The 20,810-nt window shown below is 44.0% G+C and overlaps 1 protein-coding gene across 8 annotated transcripts in view; it reads right to left on the bottom strand.

The window, feature by feature from the left end:
- SMG7 (SMG7 nonsense mediated mRNA decay factor) overlaps window positions 1-20,354 on the bottom strand; it is a 102,593-nt gene extending 82,239 nt beyond the window's left edge. For 3 of the 8 annotated variants that reach the window (XM_073356631.1, XM_073356633.1, XM_073356627.1), the window contains exon 1: window positions 19,989-20,353. Coding sequence is in view for 4 of the 8 variants with exons in the window: in XM_073356627.1 (XP_073212728.1) it covers window positions 19,989-20,017 (29 nt within the window). In the remaining 4 variants the exon portion in view is untranslated. Of the gene's footprint in view, window positions 1-13,942; window positions 14,074-19,970 lie in introns of those variants that run through there. The other 5 variants (XM_073356626.1, XM_073356635.1, XM_073356636.1 and 2 more) reach the window with 4 other exon arrangements.
- Window positions 20,355-20,810: the final 456 nt, after the last annotated feature.

The raw sequence follows: 20,810 nt of genomic DNA, 5'->3' as shown, positions 1-20,810 counted from the left end.
TTCTCATCCCCCATGTCCACACTCAGAGAAACACACCAGTTTCAATTCTGGGTTGTAACAGATATTCACAAGTCATTACAGCAATATTAGATCTAAAACTCTTTTTCAGCAACATTGTACCCATTACATTAGAGAAGTTACTGAATTAACAATATTTTTACTGCTACCTTTGTCAGTGAATAATGTTGCTGTGTATGACAGAAGAGGTTCAGCAATTAAAACTGATGTTTCAGCTACGTGTTTTGTAGCACTTATATCCCTATCTAGACCTTAAAGTCACTGAATTCAGACTGATGTCATTTTAGATCATCAAATCAGCTTCAGATATGAAGTTATTTAGGTCAGACTTGAAGTGGCTAGATTGCTTTTTGGAGGTAAATAATCTAGCGGCAGTTAAGATAGCACTATTTTTAAATGGGTTAAGTTTGAGACTATCAAAGGCAAGCATTGGCAAGCATTCTAAAATGTTCAACATAATGGATGATTGAGTATTCTATTTAATACTATGCTCTCAGTATATATAACAAAATACGCAGCCTTATCATTCTGCAGGACCTAAACAGCAAAGAGTAGCTGTCATTAGCATCAAATAGTAACAAACTAGATTTTCCTCCAATCTCGTAGCTAAATTTTATTTCTTATGGATGGCTGTCAGAGGTCTTCTGAAGATTATGAATCTGGTTTATAACTTCTCATAAACATATAAAACAGACTAACTGGCTACATTTCAAGTGTCTTCCAACAAAGTATAGTGTGTCCATTCAAAGCAACTGCTTTAGAAGAAGAGGCTATATTTCCACAAGTCGATAGACTCATTCAAACAAACAGAGGCAGCGTCTAAAATACAGTTTCATTAGCCAGCACTCCAAAAACCCATCCTGGAGTAGGTCAAGTAAGAAACTCTCCCCAGCAAATGCTATCAACTTCTGCAAACTAACCTTTAATTTAAAAAAGAAAATAAAAAAAGTGTATATATACTTTATATAAGGACTGTCAATTAACTGCAGTTAACTCACACGATTAATTGAGATTAATTTTTTTGAGTTAATCGTGATTAAAAAAATCGCAGTTAAATAGAATACCATTTGAAATTTATTAAATATTTGTGGATGTCTTTCTGCTTTTTCAAATATATTGATTTCAATTACAACACAGAATACAAAGGTTTCAGAGTAGCAGCCGTGTTAGTCTGTATTCGCGAAAAGAAAAGGAGTACTTGTGGCACCTTAGAGGCTAATAAATTTATTTGAACATAAGCTTTCGTGAGCTACAGCTGTTAGTTTCTAAGGTGCTACAAGTACTCCTTTTCTTTTTACGGAATACAAAGTGTACAGTGCTCACTTTATATTATTTTTACTACAAATATTTGCACTGTAAAAATGATAAAGATATGTATGAGGTGAATTGAAAAATACTAAGTATTGAAGCGCAATCTCTTTATTGTAAAAGGGCAACATACAAATGTAGATTTTTTTTTGTTACATAACTGCACTCAAAAACAAAACAATGTAAAACTTTAGAGCCTACAAGTCCACTCAGTCCTACTTCTTGTTCAGAAGAAGACAAACAAGTTTGTTTATATTTATGTGACATAATGCTGCCCGCTTCTTATTTACAATGTCACCTGAAAGTAAGAACAGGCGTTTGCATGGCACTTTTGTAGCCAACACTGCAAGGTATTTACATACCAGATCTGCTAAACATTCGCATGCTCCTTCATGTTTCCATGCTGATGACTATCGTTAAAAAAAAAAAAAAAAGGTTTCTTAAATTTTTGATTGAACTCCTTGGGGAAGAATTGTATGTCCCCTGCTCTGTTTTACCTGCATTCTGCCATATATTTCATATTATAGCAGTCTCAGCCCTGGTCTACACTAGAACTTTAGGTCGAATTTAGCAGCATTAAATCGATGTAAACCTGCACCCGTCCCCATGATGAAGCCCTTTATTTCGACTTAAAGGGCTCTTAAAATCGATTTCCTTACTCCACCCCTGACAAGTGGATTAGCGCTTAAATCGGCCTTGCTGGCTTGAATTTGGGGTACTGTGGACACAATTCGACGGTATTGGCCTCCGGGAGCTAACCCAGAGTGCTCCATTGTGACCGCTCTGCACAGCACTCTCAACTCAGATGCACTGGCCAGGTAGACAGGAAAAGAACCACGAACTTTTGAATCTCATTTCCTGTTTGGCCAGCGTGGCAAGCTGCAAGTGACCATGCAGAGCTAATCAGCAGAGGTGACCATGATGGAGTCCCAGAATCGCAAAAGAGCTCCAGCATGGACCGAACGGGAGGTACGGGATCTGATCGCTGTATGGGGAGAGGAATCCGTGCTATCAGAACTCCGTTCCAGTTTTCGAAATGCCAAAACCTTTGTCAAAATCTCCCAGGGCATGAAGGACAGAGGCCATAACAGGGACCCGAAGCAGTGCCGCGTGAAACTGAAGGAGCTGAGGGAAGCCTACCAGAAAACCAGAGAGGCGAACGGCCGCTCCGGGTCAGAGCCCAAAACATGCCGCTTCTATGATGAGCTGCATGCCATTTTAGGGGGTTCAGCCACCACTACCCCAGCCGTGTTGTTTGACTCCTTCAATACGGAAGCAGGTTTTGGGGACTAAGATGATGATGAGGTTGTAGATAGCTCACAGCAAGCAAGCGGAGAAACCGGTTTTCCCGACAGCCAGGAACTGTTTCTCACCCTGGACCTGGAGCCAGTACCCCCTGAACCCACCCAAGGCTGCTTCCTGGACCCGGCAGGCGGACAAGGGACCTCCGGTGAGTATACCTTTTAAAATACTATACATGGTTTAAAAGCAAGCACGTGAAAGGATTACTTTGCCCTGGCATTCGCGGCTCTCCTGGATGTACTCCCAAAGCCTTTGCAAAAGGTTTCTGGGGAGGGCAGCCTTATTGCGTCCTTCATGGTAGGACACTTTACCACTCCAGGCCAGTAACACGTACTCAGGAATCATTGTACAACAAAGCATTGCAGTGTATGTTTGCTGGCGTTCAAACAACATCCATTCTTTATCTCTCTGTGTTATCCTCAGGAGAGTGACATATAATTCATGGTCACTTGGTTGAAATAGAGTGCTTTTCTTCAGGGGACACTCAGAGGAGCCCATTCCTGCTGGGCTGTTTGCCTGTGGCTAAACAGAAATGTTGCCCGCTGTTAGCCACAGGGAGGGGGGAAGGTAGCCACGCGGTGGGGGGAGGCAAAATGCGACCTTGTAACGAAAGCACATGTGCTATGTATGTAATGTTAACAGCAAGGTTTACCCTGAAAGAGTGTAGCCACTGTTTTATAAAATGTGTCTTTTTTAAATACCGCTCTCCCTTTTTTTTTCTCCACCAGCTGCATGTGTTTCAATGATCACAGGATCTTCTCCTTCCCAGAGGCTAGTGAAGCTTAGAAAGAAAAAAAAAAAACGCACTCAAGATGAAATGTTCTCCAAGCTCATGCTGTCCTCCCACACTGACAGAGCACAGACGAATGCGTGGAGGCAAATAATGTCAGAGTGCAGGAAAGCACAAAATGACCGGGAGGAGAGGTGGCGGGCTGAAGAGAGTAAGTGGCGGGCTGAAGAGAGGGCTGAAGCTCAAATGTGGTGGCAGCGTGATGAGAGGAGGCAGGATTCAATGCTGAGGCTGCTGGAGGACCAAACCAGTATGCTCCAGTGTATGGTTGAGCTGCAGCAGACTGCCACTACAGCCCCTGTGTAACCAACTGCCCTCCTCCCCAAGTTCCATAGCCTTCACACCCAGACGCCCAAGAACGCGGTGGGGGGGCCACAGGCCAACCAGCCACTCCGCCACAGAGGATTGCCCAAAAAAAAGAAGGCTGGCATTCAATAAATTTTAAAGTTGTAAACTTTTAAAGTGCTGTGTGGCATTTTCCTTCCCTCCTCCACCCCCCTTCCTGGGCTACCTTGGTAGTCATCGCCCTATTTGTGTGATGAATGAATAAAGAATGCACGAATGTGAAGCAACAATGACTTTATTGCCTCTGCAAGCGGTGACTGAAGGGAGCAGGGGAGGGTGGTTAGCTTACAGGGAAGTAGAGTGAACCAAGGGGCGGGGGGTTTCATCAAGGAGAAACAAACAGAACTTTCACACCGTAGCCTGGCCATTTATGAAACTGGTTTTCAAAGCTTCTCTGATGCGTACCGCGCCCTCCTGTGCTCTAACCGCCCTGGTGTCTGGCTGCGCGTAACCAGCTGCCAGGCGATTTGCCTCAACCTCCCACCCTGCCATAAACGTCTCCCCCTTACTCTCACAGATATTGTGGAGCACACAGCAAGCAGTAATAACAGTGGGAATATTGGTTTCGCTGAGGTCTAACCGAGTCAGTAAACTGCACCAGCGCGCCTTTAAACGTCCAAATGCACATTCTACCACCATTCTGCACTTGCTCAGCCTGTAGTTGAACAGCTCCTGACTACTGTCCAGGCTGCCTGTGTACGGCTTCATGAGCCATGGCATTAAGGGGTAGGCTGGGTCCTCAAGGATACATATAGGCATTTCAACATCCCCAACAGTTATTTTCTGGTCTGGGAATAAAGTCCCTTCCTGCAGCTTTTGAAACAGACCAGAGTTCCTGAAGATGCAAGCATCATGCACCTTTCCCGGCCATCTCACGTTGATGTTGGTGAAACGTCCCTTGTGATCCACCAGAGCTTGCAGCACTATTGAAAAGTACCCCTTGCAGTTTATGTACTCGGCGGCTTGGTGCTCCGGTGCCAAGATAGGGATATGGGTTCCGTCTATGGCCCCACCACAGTTAGGGAATCCCATTGCAGCAAAGCCATCCACTATGACCTGCACATTTCCCAGGGTCACTACCCTTGATATCAGCAGATCTTTGATTGCGTGAGCTACTTGCATCACAGCAGCCCCCACAGTAGATTTGCCCACTCCAAATTGATTCCCAACAGACCGGTAGCTGTCTGGCGTTGCAAGCTTCCACAGGGCTATCGCCACTCGCTTCTCAACTGTGAGGGCTGCTCTCATCTTGGTATTACTGTGCCTCAGGGCAGGGGAGAGCAAGTCAAAGTTCCATGAAAGTGCCCTTACGCATGCGAAAGTTTCGCAGCCACTGGGAATCGTCCCAGACCTGCAACACTATGCGCTCCCACCAGTCTGTGCTTGTTTCCCGAGTCCAGAATCGGCGTTCCACGGCATGAACCTGCCCCATTAGCACCATGATGCATGCATTGGCAGGGCCCATGCTTTCAGAGAAATCTGTGTCCATGTCCTGATCACTCACGGGACCGCGCTGACGTCGCCTCCTCGCCCGGTATTGCTTTGCCAGGTTCTGGTGCTGCATATACTGCTGGATAATGCGTGTGGTGTTTAATGTGCTCCTAATTGCCAAAGTGAGCTGAGCAGCCTCCATGTTTGCCTTGGTATGGCGTCCGCACAGAAAAAAGGCGCGGAACGATTGTCTGCCCTTGCTCTGACGGAGGGAGGGGCGACTGACAACACGGCTTACAGGGTTGGCTTCAGGGAGCTAAAATCAACAAAGGGGGTGGCTTTACATCAAGGAGTATTTCAGGCAGGACTTCACGGAGGGTTCCAATAAGAAATGGTGCACCTAAGTTATTGTTCTTATTGGAACAAGGAGGTTAGCCTGGCCTCTGATTGATACATGGCTAGATTTACCTTGCTGCACCTTCTCTGTGAGTGACTGCAGTGTGACCTAGAGGAATGAGTCCCCTAGACGGGGGCGGGGGGGGAAGCAAATGAATACAAAACAAATCTGGTCTATTTCTTGTTTTGATCCACTCCATCTATCTTTTACATCTTTGGCTGGCAGCAGACGGTGCAGAAGGACTGCATGCCATCCACATCTCATGGCTGCCCGGCAGAAGATAGTACAGTACGACCGCTAGCAATCTGTATCGCCTGCCTACTCACCATAAGACAGTTCAATAGGACTGACTGCAGGACTAAAGAGAATGACCTGGTCAAGTCACTCCAAATTTAGTCCCTGCGCCCATGTCTGCCCAGGCGCTCCCAGCCGACGTGGCCAGGAGCACCTCGGACACGACGAAAATGGCTACCAGTCGTACTGTACCGTCTGCTGCCAGAAGGCAATGGGTTGCTGCTACTGTGTAGCAATGCCGTACCGCGTCTGCCAGCACCCAGGAGACATACGGTGACAGTTACCTGAGCGGGCTCCATGCTTGCCGTGGTATGGCGTCTGCACAGGTAACTCAGGAAAAAAGGCGCGAAACGATTGTCTGCCCTTGCTTTCACGAAGGGAGGGAGGGAAGGGGGGCCTGACGATATGTACCCAGAACCACCTGCGACAATGTTTTAGCCCCATCAGGCGTTGGGATCTCAACCCAGAATTCCAATGGGCAGCGGAGACTGTGGGAATTGTGGGATAGCTACCCACAGTGCAACGCTCCGGAAGTCAACTCTAGCCTCGGTACTGTGGAAGCGCTCCGCCAAGTTAATGCACTTAGAGCATTTTCTGTGGGGACACACACACTCGAATATATAAAACTAATTTCTAAAAATCCGACTTCTATAAATTCGACCTTATTCCGTAGTGTAGACATACCCTCAGATGATGACCCAGCACACGGTTGTTCGTTTTAAAAACACTTTCACTGCAGATTTGATAAACCGCAAAGAAGGTATCTATGTGAAATTTCTAAAGATAGTTACAGCACTCAACCCAAGATTTAAGAATCTGAAGTGCCTTCCAAAATCTGAGAGGGAGGAGGTGTGAAGCATGCTTTCAGAAATCTTAAAAGAGCAACACTCGGATGCGGAAACTACAGAACTGAACTACCAAAAAAGAAAATCAATCTTCTTCTGGTGGCATCTGATTCAGATGATGAAAAATAAATATAATTGGTCCACACTGCTTTGGATTGTTATCTAGCAGAACCCATCATCGGCATGGACGCATGTCCTCTGGAAGGGTGGTTGAAGCAAGAAGGGACATATGAATCTTTAACACATCTGGCACGTAAATATCTTGCGATGCCAGCTACAACAATGCCATGCGAACATCTGTTGTCACTTTCTGGTGACATTGTAAACAAGAAGCGGGCAGCATTATTTCCTGCTAATGTAAACAAACTTATTTGTCTGAGTGATTAGCTGAACAATAATTAGGACTGAGTGAACTTTTAGGTTCTAAAAAGTTTTACATTGTTTTGCTTTTTGAGTGCAGTTATTTTTTTTGTACATAACTCTACATTTGTAAGTTCAACTGTCATTATAAAGAGACTGCACTATATTTGTATTAGGTGAATTGAAATTATTTTGTTTTTTACTGTGCAAATATTTGTAATCAAAAATCATATAAAGTGAGCACTGCACACTTTGTATTGTGTGGTAATTGAAATCACTATTTGAATATGTAGAAAACATCCACAAATATTTAAATAAATAGTATTCTATTTTTCTTAAAATAATTAATCACAATTAAATTGCTTGACAGCCCTATATATTTATTTCTAGCCTCTATGGTTGCAAAGACCACATCAGTTTGCTCTTGCAGGGTTAAACGGATGCAGTGCTGTCCTCCTAAATCTGCAGAAAGTGAGCTCTGCTGTCTATTCTGTTGCTCACAGATTCCACAAGCTGCTGCACAGTGAAAGTGGAGATGTCTTGCCAGTTTTCAGATGTGTGTGGGCATCAGTGAAGCAAGAATCTGGCCACTCGTGCTGCAGTGTTGGAAAGCCATGAACAACAGTACAGGCAGGCACTGCAACTATCCATTGTGAAGGGGACTCAACATTGAAGGTGCAGGGAACTGAAGAATAGCAGAAACAACTTCTTTCCAACAAAAACCTGAGGGGGTGAGGAGGTTAAAGTAACCCAGAAGACTGGGTGAGGTGAATAATAGTGGAGGATACCCCAGCTTGCCTACATGAGGATCTTTAACAAAACAGCAATTGTGAGGCAACTTACTCTACAACAGCTATTCTGAAATCTCTCTCCATGTGGACACTATTCTAGAACAGAAGTGATTTTATTCCAGAATAAATACAGGAAACTTAACAGCCACTTCATGAACACCAACAAAAAACATTGAGCGGAGCTGGTCAAAACAGGGGTGTAATTTAACAAAATTTCAGAATTTCTACAAAATGTATAAATTTTGAATATTTTTGAGAAGCTCCAACTCTCATTGAGCAGCACGCAAATAAATTTAAGACATTCCCAACAACCACAAAGTCTAAACCAAAATCACTTGTAACAGTTCATAAAGACTAACAGTTATTTATGTAATAGTTGTCTAAGGTCTGTGCTTTTATATAAGCACACATTTTAACAATTTAAGAGTACATGAATACCAAACAGAAAAGTTTTTCTTCTGTCAAAATTCCACGCACCCATGATGAGACAGCTAGATGTACTTAAAAAACCCTCAGTCCTAACACTTATTCAAGGCCATAAAATGCTGATTTAATGTAGAGGACACGGTAAGCACGTATAACTGGGATTTATTCAGTTTGCCAATAAATTTATTCACTATACCAATTGTGATAGTACGTTACTACACGCTGTGGAAATCATATTTCTAATTCTCCATTTTAAGAATATAGTCCACATTTAAATATTTAAGAAGCTGAATAATAGTGGAGAAACAGAGTTAAGACTGAGTGCTGGTCAGAGAGAATTCCTGCTCTTTAAATATTCCCGAGCATTTCACAAATGTAAATAGATTTAATCTAATGATTAATTTCATCTGCTACGGAAATGCGGGTACTTTTTGGGAGAGAAACACTTAATGGTAAGTGAGCAGGACCTTGGCTTTATTAGTACTAGTTGACATTCCATGAAAGACATATGACCTACAGTTGGTTTCAGTAAAGATACCCAAAGAACGTAAGTATGGAACTAAAGAAGCAACCAAGTAAATGTTCCCAATACAGTGCTATAACATGAGCCTTCAAAAACAGACTAAGTTCTAAAGAAGGAGAGAGAAGAAAATCAAGAATCACATATTTGGAACTTGCCACAAATCAATGCTTGAATTTCAGCCAGATGCTGAAGTTTATTTCTAATGACTAAATAGCATCTGGGAGATAAGAGTGTAGACTGTATTTTCTGAACCACCCTCCAGCAGTCTTCCACTGAAACCAAACTGTTGAGCTTGCACCTCCTGAATTCTTTCAGTCAGGCATAGATTACGGATTTAAATCTAACTGTGATTCATGATAGTCTTGTGTAAAGACTGACTATCCTGGTAAACTACAATGGCCACCCGATCATTTTAACTTTAAGCAACAGCAAACAATAAGTAAAAGGAATCAGAAACTGAAGGTTCACTCTGGGGGAAAAAATGTATCACTACTGCATTGCTACAGGACAACAGTATTTCCATCAAAAACCAATATACTCTGAAATGTTGGTGGTTAAAAGCTTTAGTGCACGTATATGTGCACTATCATCTGCTGGGTATTTAACAGGGGTTAGTGAGATTTTAGCTAGCCACTGCTTTTCCTTATTACTTAGCACATCTATATATACCGGTCTAACATATTCTGTTCTTACATTAAAACAAAAAATTGAAAATCACTAATTTTGAAAATCACTAGGCCATTGTGTGAAAACAAAACATGGAACCATATGAATCATGACTGCTGTAATCTGATAAATCAGGTATCCATATGTTCAACTGAATTTTCAATTATATATAAATTTGATTTTCTATAACTCCCTTCCAGTTTGTCATCCCAACAGATAAATTTCCACACAGGCCTCAAAATGTCTCATTGCTACAAGCTCCATTATAGTACTTTCTAGCCTTTGCAGGTCTCTAATAAAAGAATCCTCTCCATAAAAGAAAGACTTTGGTTAACACTAGTGATTAAGTCCATCATGACATTGCAAAAGTGTACACAAACTTGCCTATTTTAATCTCAAAGAACACCCCTAATTCTGGATATTTCAATCTAACTCAGTAACTTCCAAACAGGCAATCCCCACATTTGGTCTGTGTCTTTAGTGCCCTGACCAGCAATCCTGCATGCATGGTGGATGCTGCCAGAATAGATAGTTACCTCAAAAGGCATCAGCAAGTGCTTGAAGTCACCACCTTTTAGGACTTAAACAGTAAGATCTGAAAACTTCTTTCACAATAGATTCAAATTTTTGAGACGGAAGAGTTGTGCCAAAACTTCGACTGAATACACTGCTGCACCAGCTAAATTCAGATGAACCATCTCTTGGAATTCCTGTTGCCTGAAACGTCAATTTCTTAAGCTTTTTACTCCTATGACGCCATAAACTGTCGCTGATATTAAATCTACTACACCAGAGTTAAATAAATCTTGAGTAAATCCGTTGTATACCAACCTTTGCTCAAGTACAGACTTGTCATCAGCAAGCACAGTAATAAATTTAGTTTTCTGTATGTGTTTGAGACACTTTCAACTTTGCAGTTGCCTGTATAATGTCTTTCACAAGTGGATGCAAATATGGTTTCATCCAAGATTAAGGCCACTTTTGGCATACAAATTGTAGACTACAACAAAATCTCTGAAACTGAAATGTTTAGGGTATGTGTAATCAAAGTGGCAAACTATTGCATGGCCTTATGTTGTGTGGCTATGCTTTAGCTACTCACTCCTTGGCACACTCTTCCATGCTATACATTTTATACGTACTTGGGGAAAAATAAAGAACAGGCAACTCAGCTATAGCTACAGATCGTTCCCCCCCCCCCCCCCCACACACACACACACCAGGTCAGTATGTAGTTTTTATATATGTTTAGACAGTAAGACAAGGACTGACTTGTAAATCAAAGTATCTGCTAATTATGGACTCAGTACAAAGCTTATTATGGATAAGTTGGCTAGTTAGACCTAACACTTGCCTTTCTGGCAAAAAAATAACCCCATTTGGACTGATTGTGGCCTACAGATTGTAAACTTATTCTCCATATAAAAATCAAAATGGCCTTGGCAGTGGCAGAAGCAGCAGCTACTGCTAAATTTTTGGGGTTCTAGGAGTTGCTGCATAGCTTACCCTGGCTTGGCTGGGAAATTAAACTTATTTGGAGACCTTTGCATTAACTACCTCTGAGATACTTGACTGCTGGGGGGTGGACATGGACACAAACAGACAAGCAGTAGTGACTTTCCAGAAATTGCTCTTGAATAGCTTTAATGACAAGTTTCAGAGTAGCAGCCGTGTTAGTCTGTATCAGTCTCTAAGGTGCCACAAGTACTCCTTTTCCTTTTTAATGAAAGGATTATTCCTCCAAACTGGACATCAGAACTAAAGCCCAAACTGAGAGTGTAGCGCAGTGTAAGAGAGCTCCAAATAGCAACCTTCTCAGTGACAGATACAGTGCCAAGGTATGCTGTGGAAACTTATTCCAGTAACTTCCAGATCACTAGAAATTTAATATAATCATGTAACCACATATACATTTTTTGAACCATTTGAACAGCCATTAAACTGAGATGGACCGACCCCTGGTCTTATCTACATAAGCCACAAGAATTCTGGAGAACTTGCGGGATAGATTTGTTCCTATATAGGTAACTTTAGGCTTCCAAAGAGTCTTAAATGCCGAGCCGGACATCCTTGGGCTTGGAGGGAGAGGAAATGTGAAGACTAATGGCCTGATTGAGATGGAAGTTTAGACAGTAATTTGGGGTGAAGATGCATGACCTACTTTTAATAAACACAGTACAAGGAGGATCCAGCCATCGGACTCTTATCTCACTAATTCTCCAGGCTGATGTTACAGATATAAGGAATTCTGTTTTCAGAGATAGGACACAGTCAATAGTCTAAGGTTCAAAGAAAGGAACTCAGGAACTTTGTGAAAACAACATTTTGTTCACAAGAGGTGGTTCACACATCAGAGGGAATACCCGGGAAAAAATGAAGAGCCACCCTGGTCTACTTTTTGAGCTGTCCAGAAGGAGAGTCTTCCAGTTCATTGGGTAGAAATGTCTTGTTAATGGTTTCCTACTTTTGGACCTCAGCAGAGCACTTGATCTACTGCTCCCAGCAATCAACCAAGCTGTCAACTTGAGATCCCATTGGACAATCTCATCCCAAACCAAAACAATATATCTAGCAGACTGAGAACCTGGACTTGTGGATTTAACTATAGTTTCAGAAGGCCAGAATATCAAAATTGCCATGCCCAAGTCAATTGCCGTGCCCAAGTCAGCATCTTGGTTACATCCTTATCCGATTTCTGATGATCTTCTGGCTCAAGGTTGAAGGAAACTCTTGCCTCTAGTCCAGAGGGGAATATCTGTTGATGATGCTGGATCCTGCCTGCTCCTGAAGTATATGAGGAGATATTTGGCAGTCACTGCCGGCAAAGACATCTAGCTGGATCTTACCCATTTGCAGAAAATGTAGAACTAGTCATATTACTGACTGTCAACTCTCAAGGGGTCTGCCAAAACATTGTCTAAACTTTTTCCTGCAAATGGAGAGCCACTGGAGCACACTGACAGTGAATGCTGCATTCCAACATGATAACTTTCTGACACAGCTGGCTAAATCAAGCCCCTATCCTCGGCAGTTATTCTAATTTATCTGTGTGAGGTTCTCCATCAGGATTTGGACTTGATAATTACCAGTCCTCACCTATCACATAGCCTGAGCATAAGCCTTATGCCCCAAAAAGGTTGAGGCACTTGGTGTTTATTCTTAGATGCGAATCTAGAAGCTCCAGCCTGGCAAGGTCTCTCATTGGCCACTGCTATTGAGAGCACATCTAGGATTAGGCAAGAGTAAAAATATTCAAAGCCCTCCTCAGGGACTTGATACTGTCTAATTACAAAAAGAACTAAACCTAGAGTCAGCAAAAGGGCCCTTGCAGGCTGAAAGCACCATTGTTCATAGGGGTAGCAACACTGCTTTCCCGCAGAATATCAGAACCAACAGGCTTTCTTCTGGACCAAAATAAATCCTACGTCTAAGGACTCCGTACTATGTCCCCAATAGCTCCCAGAAGGCCTTCATGCCATCAGCAACCTAGGCAACCTATATGCTCAGCAGGAAAGACTAGGAGAAATGAGGCACTCCTAACTCATCTGTGACACAAAACTCATTCCCTTCTATTACTGACCTCCTCAGACGGAGATATTAGCTGTGGGGACACCAGGCTGATTGCAGGACCAGGAACAGGTGGAGAGATGCTGGCTTCAAGAAATAACTCTTGTAGTCTGATCCAGTAGATATAGGAAACAAAGTCTGACAATACATGGATTGCAACCAGAGTAACTACTCTGCGCAACAGCAAATGTGAGATATTAGTGATATGGCACTGAATGAAGACAGGGAGCAGTCAAGAGGAGATTAACACAGCAGATGCAGGGAAGTAATGGAGCTATTGGTGAGTCCATGAAGACAGAGAAACAATGTGAATTATAAAAAAATTAGTAGTCAAAACTTTTAATGAAGAGACTAGTTTGATCATGAGATTAAACCAATCACATGAACTCTCAGTACTGTTGACTTGTCAGTACCAGAATTACTCAATGGTATGCAAGACCTGTAATTCAATCATCTTTCTTTCTATGGTTATGTTCTACCAGAGTAAAGCTACATTTAGCTAAAATGTAGAATTCGCACCTTTGTGAAATACATGTGTTAGTTCTAGCCTCAAATAGCTAAGAGTTTAATTAAACTAATGCACGTCAAGTCAGTTATGAAAAATATATTTCCTCAAGGAAAACTTGAGGAATGAGCTAACAGTTCAATTCTTTTCTTTTGTAAAAGAAAAATAAGCTGTTTACAGGAAGTAAAAGTTAGTTCTATTTTATATTAAGATTTCCATTAATGTACTGTTCCACTATGTATGATTTAAAGTGACCTGACATTTCAGCTTTATTCTCTCTCCAATACCACAACAAGTTTGCTCCATTTATTAATATTTGTGGGCTTAGTTTTATGTATTTTTTTAAATATTAAACAACAGCCTTGCAAACTCACCTGGAGTCCTGAAAGATAAGCCAGGCTCTTTCCTTCTCGCATATCACCAGCAAGTAATAAAGTTTACCCTCCATGACACCTCAAGAACCACACTGAAGGCTGAGGTCGGGTGGGTAGGTTCACAGGCCTAGCTGTTGGGGAAAAAAAAAATATTACCCTGTTCTCATAAAGACACATGTACTCAGCTTTACATGGGGCAAGTAATCACAATGAAGTCAACGGGACTACTCACAGCACGTAAAGTTAAGCACATGCTTAAGTCTTTAGGGATCAAGGCCTATAGAATCATAGGACTGGACCTTGAAAGGTCATCTAGTCCAGTCCCCTGCACTCACGGCAGGACTAAGTATTATCTAGACCATCCCTGACAGGTGTTTGTCTAACCTGCTCTTAAAATCTCCAATGATGGAGATTCCACAACCTCCTTAGGCAATTTATTCCAGTGCTTAACTACCCTGATAGTTAGGAAGTTATTCCTAAAGTTCGACCTAAACCGCCTTTGCTGCAATTTAAGCCCACTGCTTCTTGTCCTATCCTCAGAGGTTAACAAGAAGAATTGTGAAAAAAATATGTAATATACTTGAAAAATGTTATGTCCTCTCGATCTTCTCTTCTCCAGACTAAACAAACCCAATTTTTTGAATCTTCCCTCATAGGTCAATTTTCTAGACCTTTAATAATTTTTGTTGCTCTCCTCTGGACTTCCTCTAATTTTCCACACCTCTCCTGAAATGTGGAGCCCAGAACTGGACACAATACTCCAGTTGAGGCCTAATCAGCATGGAATAGAGCGGAAGAATGACTTCTCATGTCTTGCTTACAACACTCCTGCTAATACATCCCAGAACAATGTTTGCTTTTCTTGCAACAGTGTTACACCGTTGATTCAGATTTAGCTTGTGGTCCACTATGACCCCCAGATCCCTTTCTGCAGTACTCCTTCCTAGGCAGTCATTTCTCATTTTGTATGTGCGCAATTGACAGTTCCTTCCTACGTGGAGTACTTTGCATTTGTCCTTATTGAATTTTATCCTGTTTTCCGCAGATCATTTCTCCAGTTTGTTCAGGTCATTTTGAATTACAATCCTAACCTCCAAAGCACTTGCAACCCCTCCCACCTTTGTATCATCCACAAACTTTGTAAGTGTACTCTCTATGCCATTATCTAAATCACAGATGAAGATATGGAACAGAACTGGACCCAGAATTGATCCCTGTGGGAACCTGCTCAATATTCCCTTCCAGCTTGACTGTGAACCACTGACAACTACTCTCTGGGAACGTTTTTCCAACCAGTTATGCACCCGCCTTATACTAGCTCCATCTAGGTCAGAGGTGGGCAAACTACGGCCTGCGGGCCACATCCGGCCCACAAGACCGTCCTGCTGGGCCCTTGAGCTCCTGGCCCCTCCCCTGTGGTCCCCCCTCCCCTGCAGCCTCAGCTCACCGTGCGGCGGGGCTGCGAGCTCCTGCCGGGCAGCGCAGTGGTGTGGCTGGCTCTGGTCAGGTGGTGCGGCTGTCAGTCCTGCTGCTCTGACCGGCATGGTAGGGGAGCGGAAGGTTGGATATGGGTCAGAGGTTCATGGACGGTCAGGGGACGGGGAACAGGGAGCAGTTGGATGGGGCGGAGGTTCATGGACGGTCAGGGGACGGGGAACAGGGGGAGTTGGATAGGCAGTGGGAGTCCCGGGGGGCCTGTTAGGGGACGGGGGTGTGGATAGGGGTCAGGGGGTCCTGGGAGAGGGTGGTCAGGGAACAAGGAGCAGGGGAAGTTGGATGGTTCGGGGGTTCTGACGGGGGGAGTCAAGGGGTGGGAAGTGGAAGAAGGCAGATGGGGGTGGGGGCCAGGCTGTTTGGGGAGGCACAGCCTTCCTTACCCGGCCCTCCATACAGTTTCGGAACCCCGATGTGGCCCTCAGGCCAAAAAGTTTGCCCACCCCGACCTAGGTTGTATTTCCCTGGTTTGTTTATGAGAAGGTCATGAGAGACAGTATCAAAAGCCTTACTTAAAGTCAAGATACCATGTCTATCGCTCCCCTACCCCCATCCACAAGGCTTGTTACCCTGTCAGTTTGTAAACTGGACAGGCTTGATATTGGATCAGTGAGACAGACCTGGAGCCCCACTAAATTTTGGTGGGGTTGGGACTTTTTTTTTTTTTTTTTTTTAAAGAAGGAGTAACATCAGAGAACAACAACATTAACATTTTTCACATTACAGAGAAGAATGTCTCCATTAAGTAGATAAATTTAAGCTCCTGAAACGGAGGTCCAAACTTGAACTACCTGTCCTTCCTCTTCCCCTACCCCCAACCCAAACTTCACAGTCACATCATCTTTTTAAAAGGAACACACCAGAGAGTTTTCAGGTAGGAAGAAGAGACAGTATACTCTTGAAAGCGTTCTCTGTGGCTTCTAATTGGGAATTCCATTGCTAGCGGTGTTTTCCTTTCAGGTGTCTCTCCCAGCTCTAGCAAGAGCTAGCAGAACACACAAGAGATATTCAGACATAAACAAGTCTGCTCCTGTAAGATTAATAACTAGTTTTGTGGTAAGAGTACCTGAGAATTCCCAAGTAAACAGAGAATGAGAGCGAGCCTAATCAAAATTGCTTTGATTCATAAAACATACCTTAGACACCATTTTCACCTGAGCAGGGAGATCATGCAAACTGGGAGTCTTGGAAAACCATTAATATGATCTTTGAGAGAGGTCTCATAGGCCTGAATGTAATTAAGGTTTCAATCTATTACTTTCCTGTCCCTCTTACCAGACTTTATGCAAATCCTTGAGTACCTATTTTAATGTTTCTAACTTATTCCTCCCAGACGACAAACTAAAATGGGACAGAAACAGCATATACAGCACAACTGAATCCAGTGATAACAGAAATTGAAACCCACGAGAATCAGCTACATAAAGGTAATTATCTGGTGATGCAGCTTAACTGGTGACCTGCAAAGGATATTTTTAAAATTGGGGTTTCTCCCTTTTTCCATCTTTATGGCACAGGAAGGTGACTGAATGGGATCCCCCCGGCTTGGTTTTGAGGCTTGGTTGGTTGGTTTTTTTTACACCTTTGGAAATATCAAGCTTGTCAAGTTTGACTTTTCCTGGTTCTGCTAGAAACTTCCATAGGTGTCTCAGACATTTATCAGCTCTTACATTTTGATTGAAATGACACTGATTCTTTAACAAAAAAGTTCTTCATCCTAACTGCTCTATACTCACTGAAGTTAGATGTTTTGTGAAGTTAGATGTGTTAAGGGTGGGGGGAAGGGACAGGGAAAGAGGTTTAAACCGTTCTGGCTAAAAATCCGTTCCCTTATTAGTTCAACTTTCAGTCTTCCTTGATTCCTGCAAAGTCATTTCACTATTTCTCCAATCATTAATCTTCCAAGACAGACAACGCATGAATTCCCAACCCAAAAACCAGGCAAAAAATTTTCACAAAAGCCCTCCAAGGCCTTATTTATACAACAAAGAAGCACTCTTCCCGCCCCGCTCCCACCTTTACAAATCACCATCCTGTTCAGCTATCCTTAAGCACAACATCCTTAAATTCAATTATTCCTTCATCAGTGGATTCCAACTGAGAGTTCTTATGCTACAGTAAGAGAAAGGATGGCCTTCTTCCTAAGGCAAAGAACTAGCAGAATGGGCATTAAGACACCTGAGTTCTATTCTCAGCTCTCGTACTGTATGATCTTGGGCAACAGTTATCCCAAACGACATCTCTGTACCCCAATTTCTTCCATATGTAAGTTATTAAAATGTAAATAGCTCCATAGACATATATAATACTTTACTTCCGTGGATAGTGCACACTGAGTCCCAAAAAGCTTACAATCTATATAGGTCAAAAAAGACAAGGAAGAGTTCTGGAGACGGAGAATGTTTGACTACTGACAACAAACTAAAGAAGTGGTTTTAAAGGAGGGAGTAAGTTTTTGCCAGTCAAAGACAAGAATACTTCCAGAAGTATTTTATTTATCGTTTGTATTGCGTTAGTACCTAGATGCCTCAGTCCCATTTTAATAGGCACTGTACAAAAATGAAGCAAAATGACAAAGAGAGAAAAAGCAGTAAGACAAAAGATTTGAGAGGAGCAAAAGGAATAGATGTAGGTGATTATAGAAGGTCTTGCAGATGAACAGGATCTTGAACTTGATGTGGCAAGATGCGGAATGCCAATGGAAAGATTCCAGGAAGTTTGTTTTTTTTTCCAGTGGGGGAAGGGGAAATTGGTCAGAACAGAGAGAAAGGAAGATAACTTTAGTACCACCAATTTTGAAAGACCTGGAGGATAGCAAAAGAGTTCAGCGGCAGGGAGGCCTGTCAGGACTAGATTTCAGTTATAAAAGCAAAAAAATGACTAGAACATTGATAGGGATTTAACCACTGGAATCAATGAGAAAGATTCATTTGAGAGATATTAACAAGGAAAATGCATCAGCATTGGGTGGAGGAGAAAAGAATTAAATGCAGCACATATTACAGGCCTGGGAGACATGAAGGATAGTGATGTTGTCCATGAACAAAAGGGAGACGGAGGGAAAAAAAAAGTTGATTTAAAAAGAACAAATCTGAGATAGCATGGAGACAACCCAGAGGAATGAGAGGCAGCCAGGAATACAAGACTGGATAGAGAAAAAGGATTTGGGAACTGCCATTATGGGGGAGGTAGCTGAAGTGTTTTAAGATCCCTGGAGAGAAGGTCTTTTAGAACTGTAAAGAAATATATTAACGGCATCTCATCACCTCTTTCAAAGGCTCTTGCTTCAGTCCCTGAGTCTTCAAAAAGGGATACATGTCTCCTTTTAGTATATTTACTGGTACTAGGCTCATCATTATCTAGGCTTTTTTGCTGATACTGGTCTTCTAACTTACAAGACAACTGGGCTCTTAAATGCAAAGAATTAAGTTTACTTCATGCTTATGTCCCAGTACTTTCCACTCCAAAATACTGTATCGTGCATTTCTGTACTTTTGGGATTCCACAATACTTTCATTCTGTGGAAAAACCCATTGACTATCTCTTCTCCTAACCCCCCGAATTGCTTGGTTCCAAAAACATTTTAACTCTACAAGCCACCATAAAAAGCTCTGCAGACTACTGGTCCAATGATCACAATTTGAGAACCTCTGCTATATTGCCTTTCATAGAAAAGAAATCCCAAGCACTTTACAGACTACAGATACAGATTTTGCTTTACATGTAGAACCCATTTAACACTGCACAGTATAACTAGAGCTTAGCCTTGTATTGATTTGAAACTGCAGACAAACGTAGGCAGGAAGAATATAATAGCCCAAATTAGAATTGGGCTAGGACACCATCATTAGCATACCTGGGCTTGCATAAAGTCCTATGTGATATTTAACAACCGCAATGAAGGACTTAGGATTTCTCATCTGAATAACTTAACTCTCTCTCCCTCGACAACGCCAGCTAATGCCACTTTGCCATGCAATCTTCCCCACTTCACCCATTTCACCCCACTTCATCCGACCATAGCCTCTTGGCCCAACCATCTAGTCCAGATCCCCTCAACACATCCCCTTTTCTCCCCATGACAATTTTCTATCACCTTTCCCAGACAGACTCGCCTCCTCCCTCCTGCACCAGTATATCCTTTACTCCCCCACACCTCCCAGAGTCTTCTACTGAGGTTACCCCTACTTCCTCCATCTATTCCACTCCTCCCTCGCTGTCTGCTCAGCCTCCTTTCGTTTGCATTTACCTCCTCCCAATAAACCCCCCTTCACCCGATGTACTCCCCAACTATGCCACTCCCTCCCCCTCAATGTCCTTCTCCTAGATCACTGCTTGCCCACCCCCCTTCCTAGTAGGCATCCCTTACTCACCTCTCACCCCCCAACACCTCTCCCCCCTTCCCTCCGCTCGCCCTGTCAGACGTACACAGCCAGCCCCGGCTCTGCCCCTCCCCTTCAACTCACCTTTCGCCCCCGGGTCCGTCCCCCCGTTACACCCCCGCCCGGGCCGAGCTGCCGGGACTGACCCTCACCTCACCCCTCCTCCTCACCGGAGATACTGCGCACACAGCAGGCTCATCCTCCGCCGCTCGCTGCCCGTCCCCGCCACCCCTCTCCGGGTCTCACAGCCGGGGCCGCTCCGCCGCCAAGGAGCCGCCGCCGCCTCCGGCCGCCGCCATCTTCCCGTGCTGGGCCCAGGCTCCTCCTGCCCGCCGGGTGCCCCCGCTCTGGGTCTCCGGCCCGGGAGTGGGCGTAGAGAAGGGGCAGTTCTCGCGAGACCCGCTCCGGCACCGCGCAGCTCTCAGCTGCCTGCCTCAGGCGACCAGGCTCGAGGAGGAGCCGCCGCCGCCTCCGCGCGCCGGGGCAGGCAGCAGCAGCCTCCGGGCTTCACAGTCAATGCTGTCCGCCTCCCCCACACTTCCGGGCCCGGGCCCGGGCCCGGCCCCGCCTCCCCAGCCACACTTCCTGCCCGCGCTACGGCCAAAGCCTTCCCCGCGCGTTCGCTGCCAACCCGCCAACCCGTTGTCTGGGCTGCTGCTATAGCAACGGGAGGTTGCCGCACTATCACCATAACAACCGCCGAGCGTGCTGCTCTTCCGGATTGGAATAGAGCCAAAAAACTGGCTCCTCCCCATGCTCCTCCTGACACCGCCCTCCCCCACTTGGCTGCCTGCCCTACATCCCGACCACTCCCCCACTCCTCTCCAATACCCCCTCCCTCACCTGCCCCCCGCCCCTCCCCCCAGCCCCTCTCCCCCCAGCCCCAGTTGTCCGTGTGAATACACTGTGCTCTGCCAGAATCACCAGCTGCGGGGCCGAGCTGGCTGGGCCCTCATGAGTCAGGGCACTGAGGGCAGTCGCTTGGGGGAAAT

This window comes from Lepidochelys kempii, chromosome 8 (genome assembly GCF_965140285.1).
Source record: "Lepidochelys kempii isolate rLepKem1 chromosome 8, rLepKem1.hap1, whole genome shotgun sequence".
In the NCBI taxonomy this organism is placed as follows: Eukaryota; Metazoa; Chordata; order Testudines; family Cheloniidae; genus Lepidochelys; species Lepidochelys kempii.
Note: the sequence above shows the minus strand (reverse complement) of the source record. Positions and strands in the feature narration are given on the sequence as shown.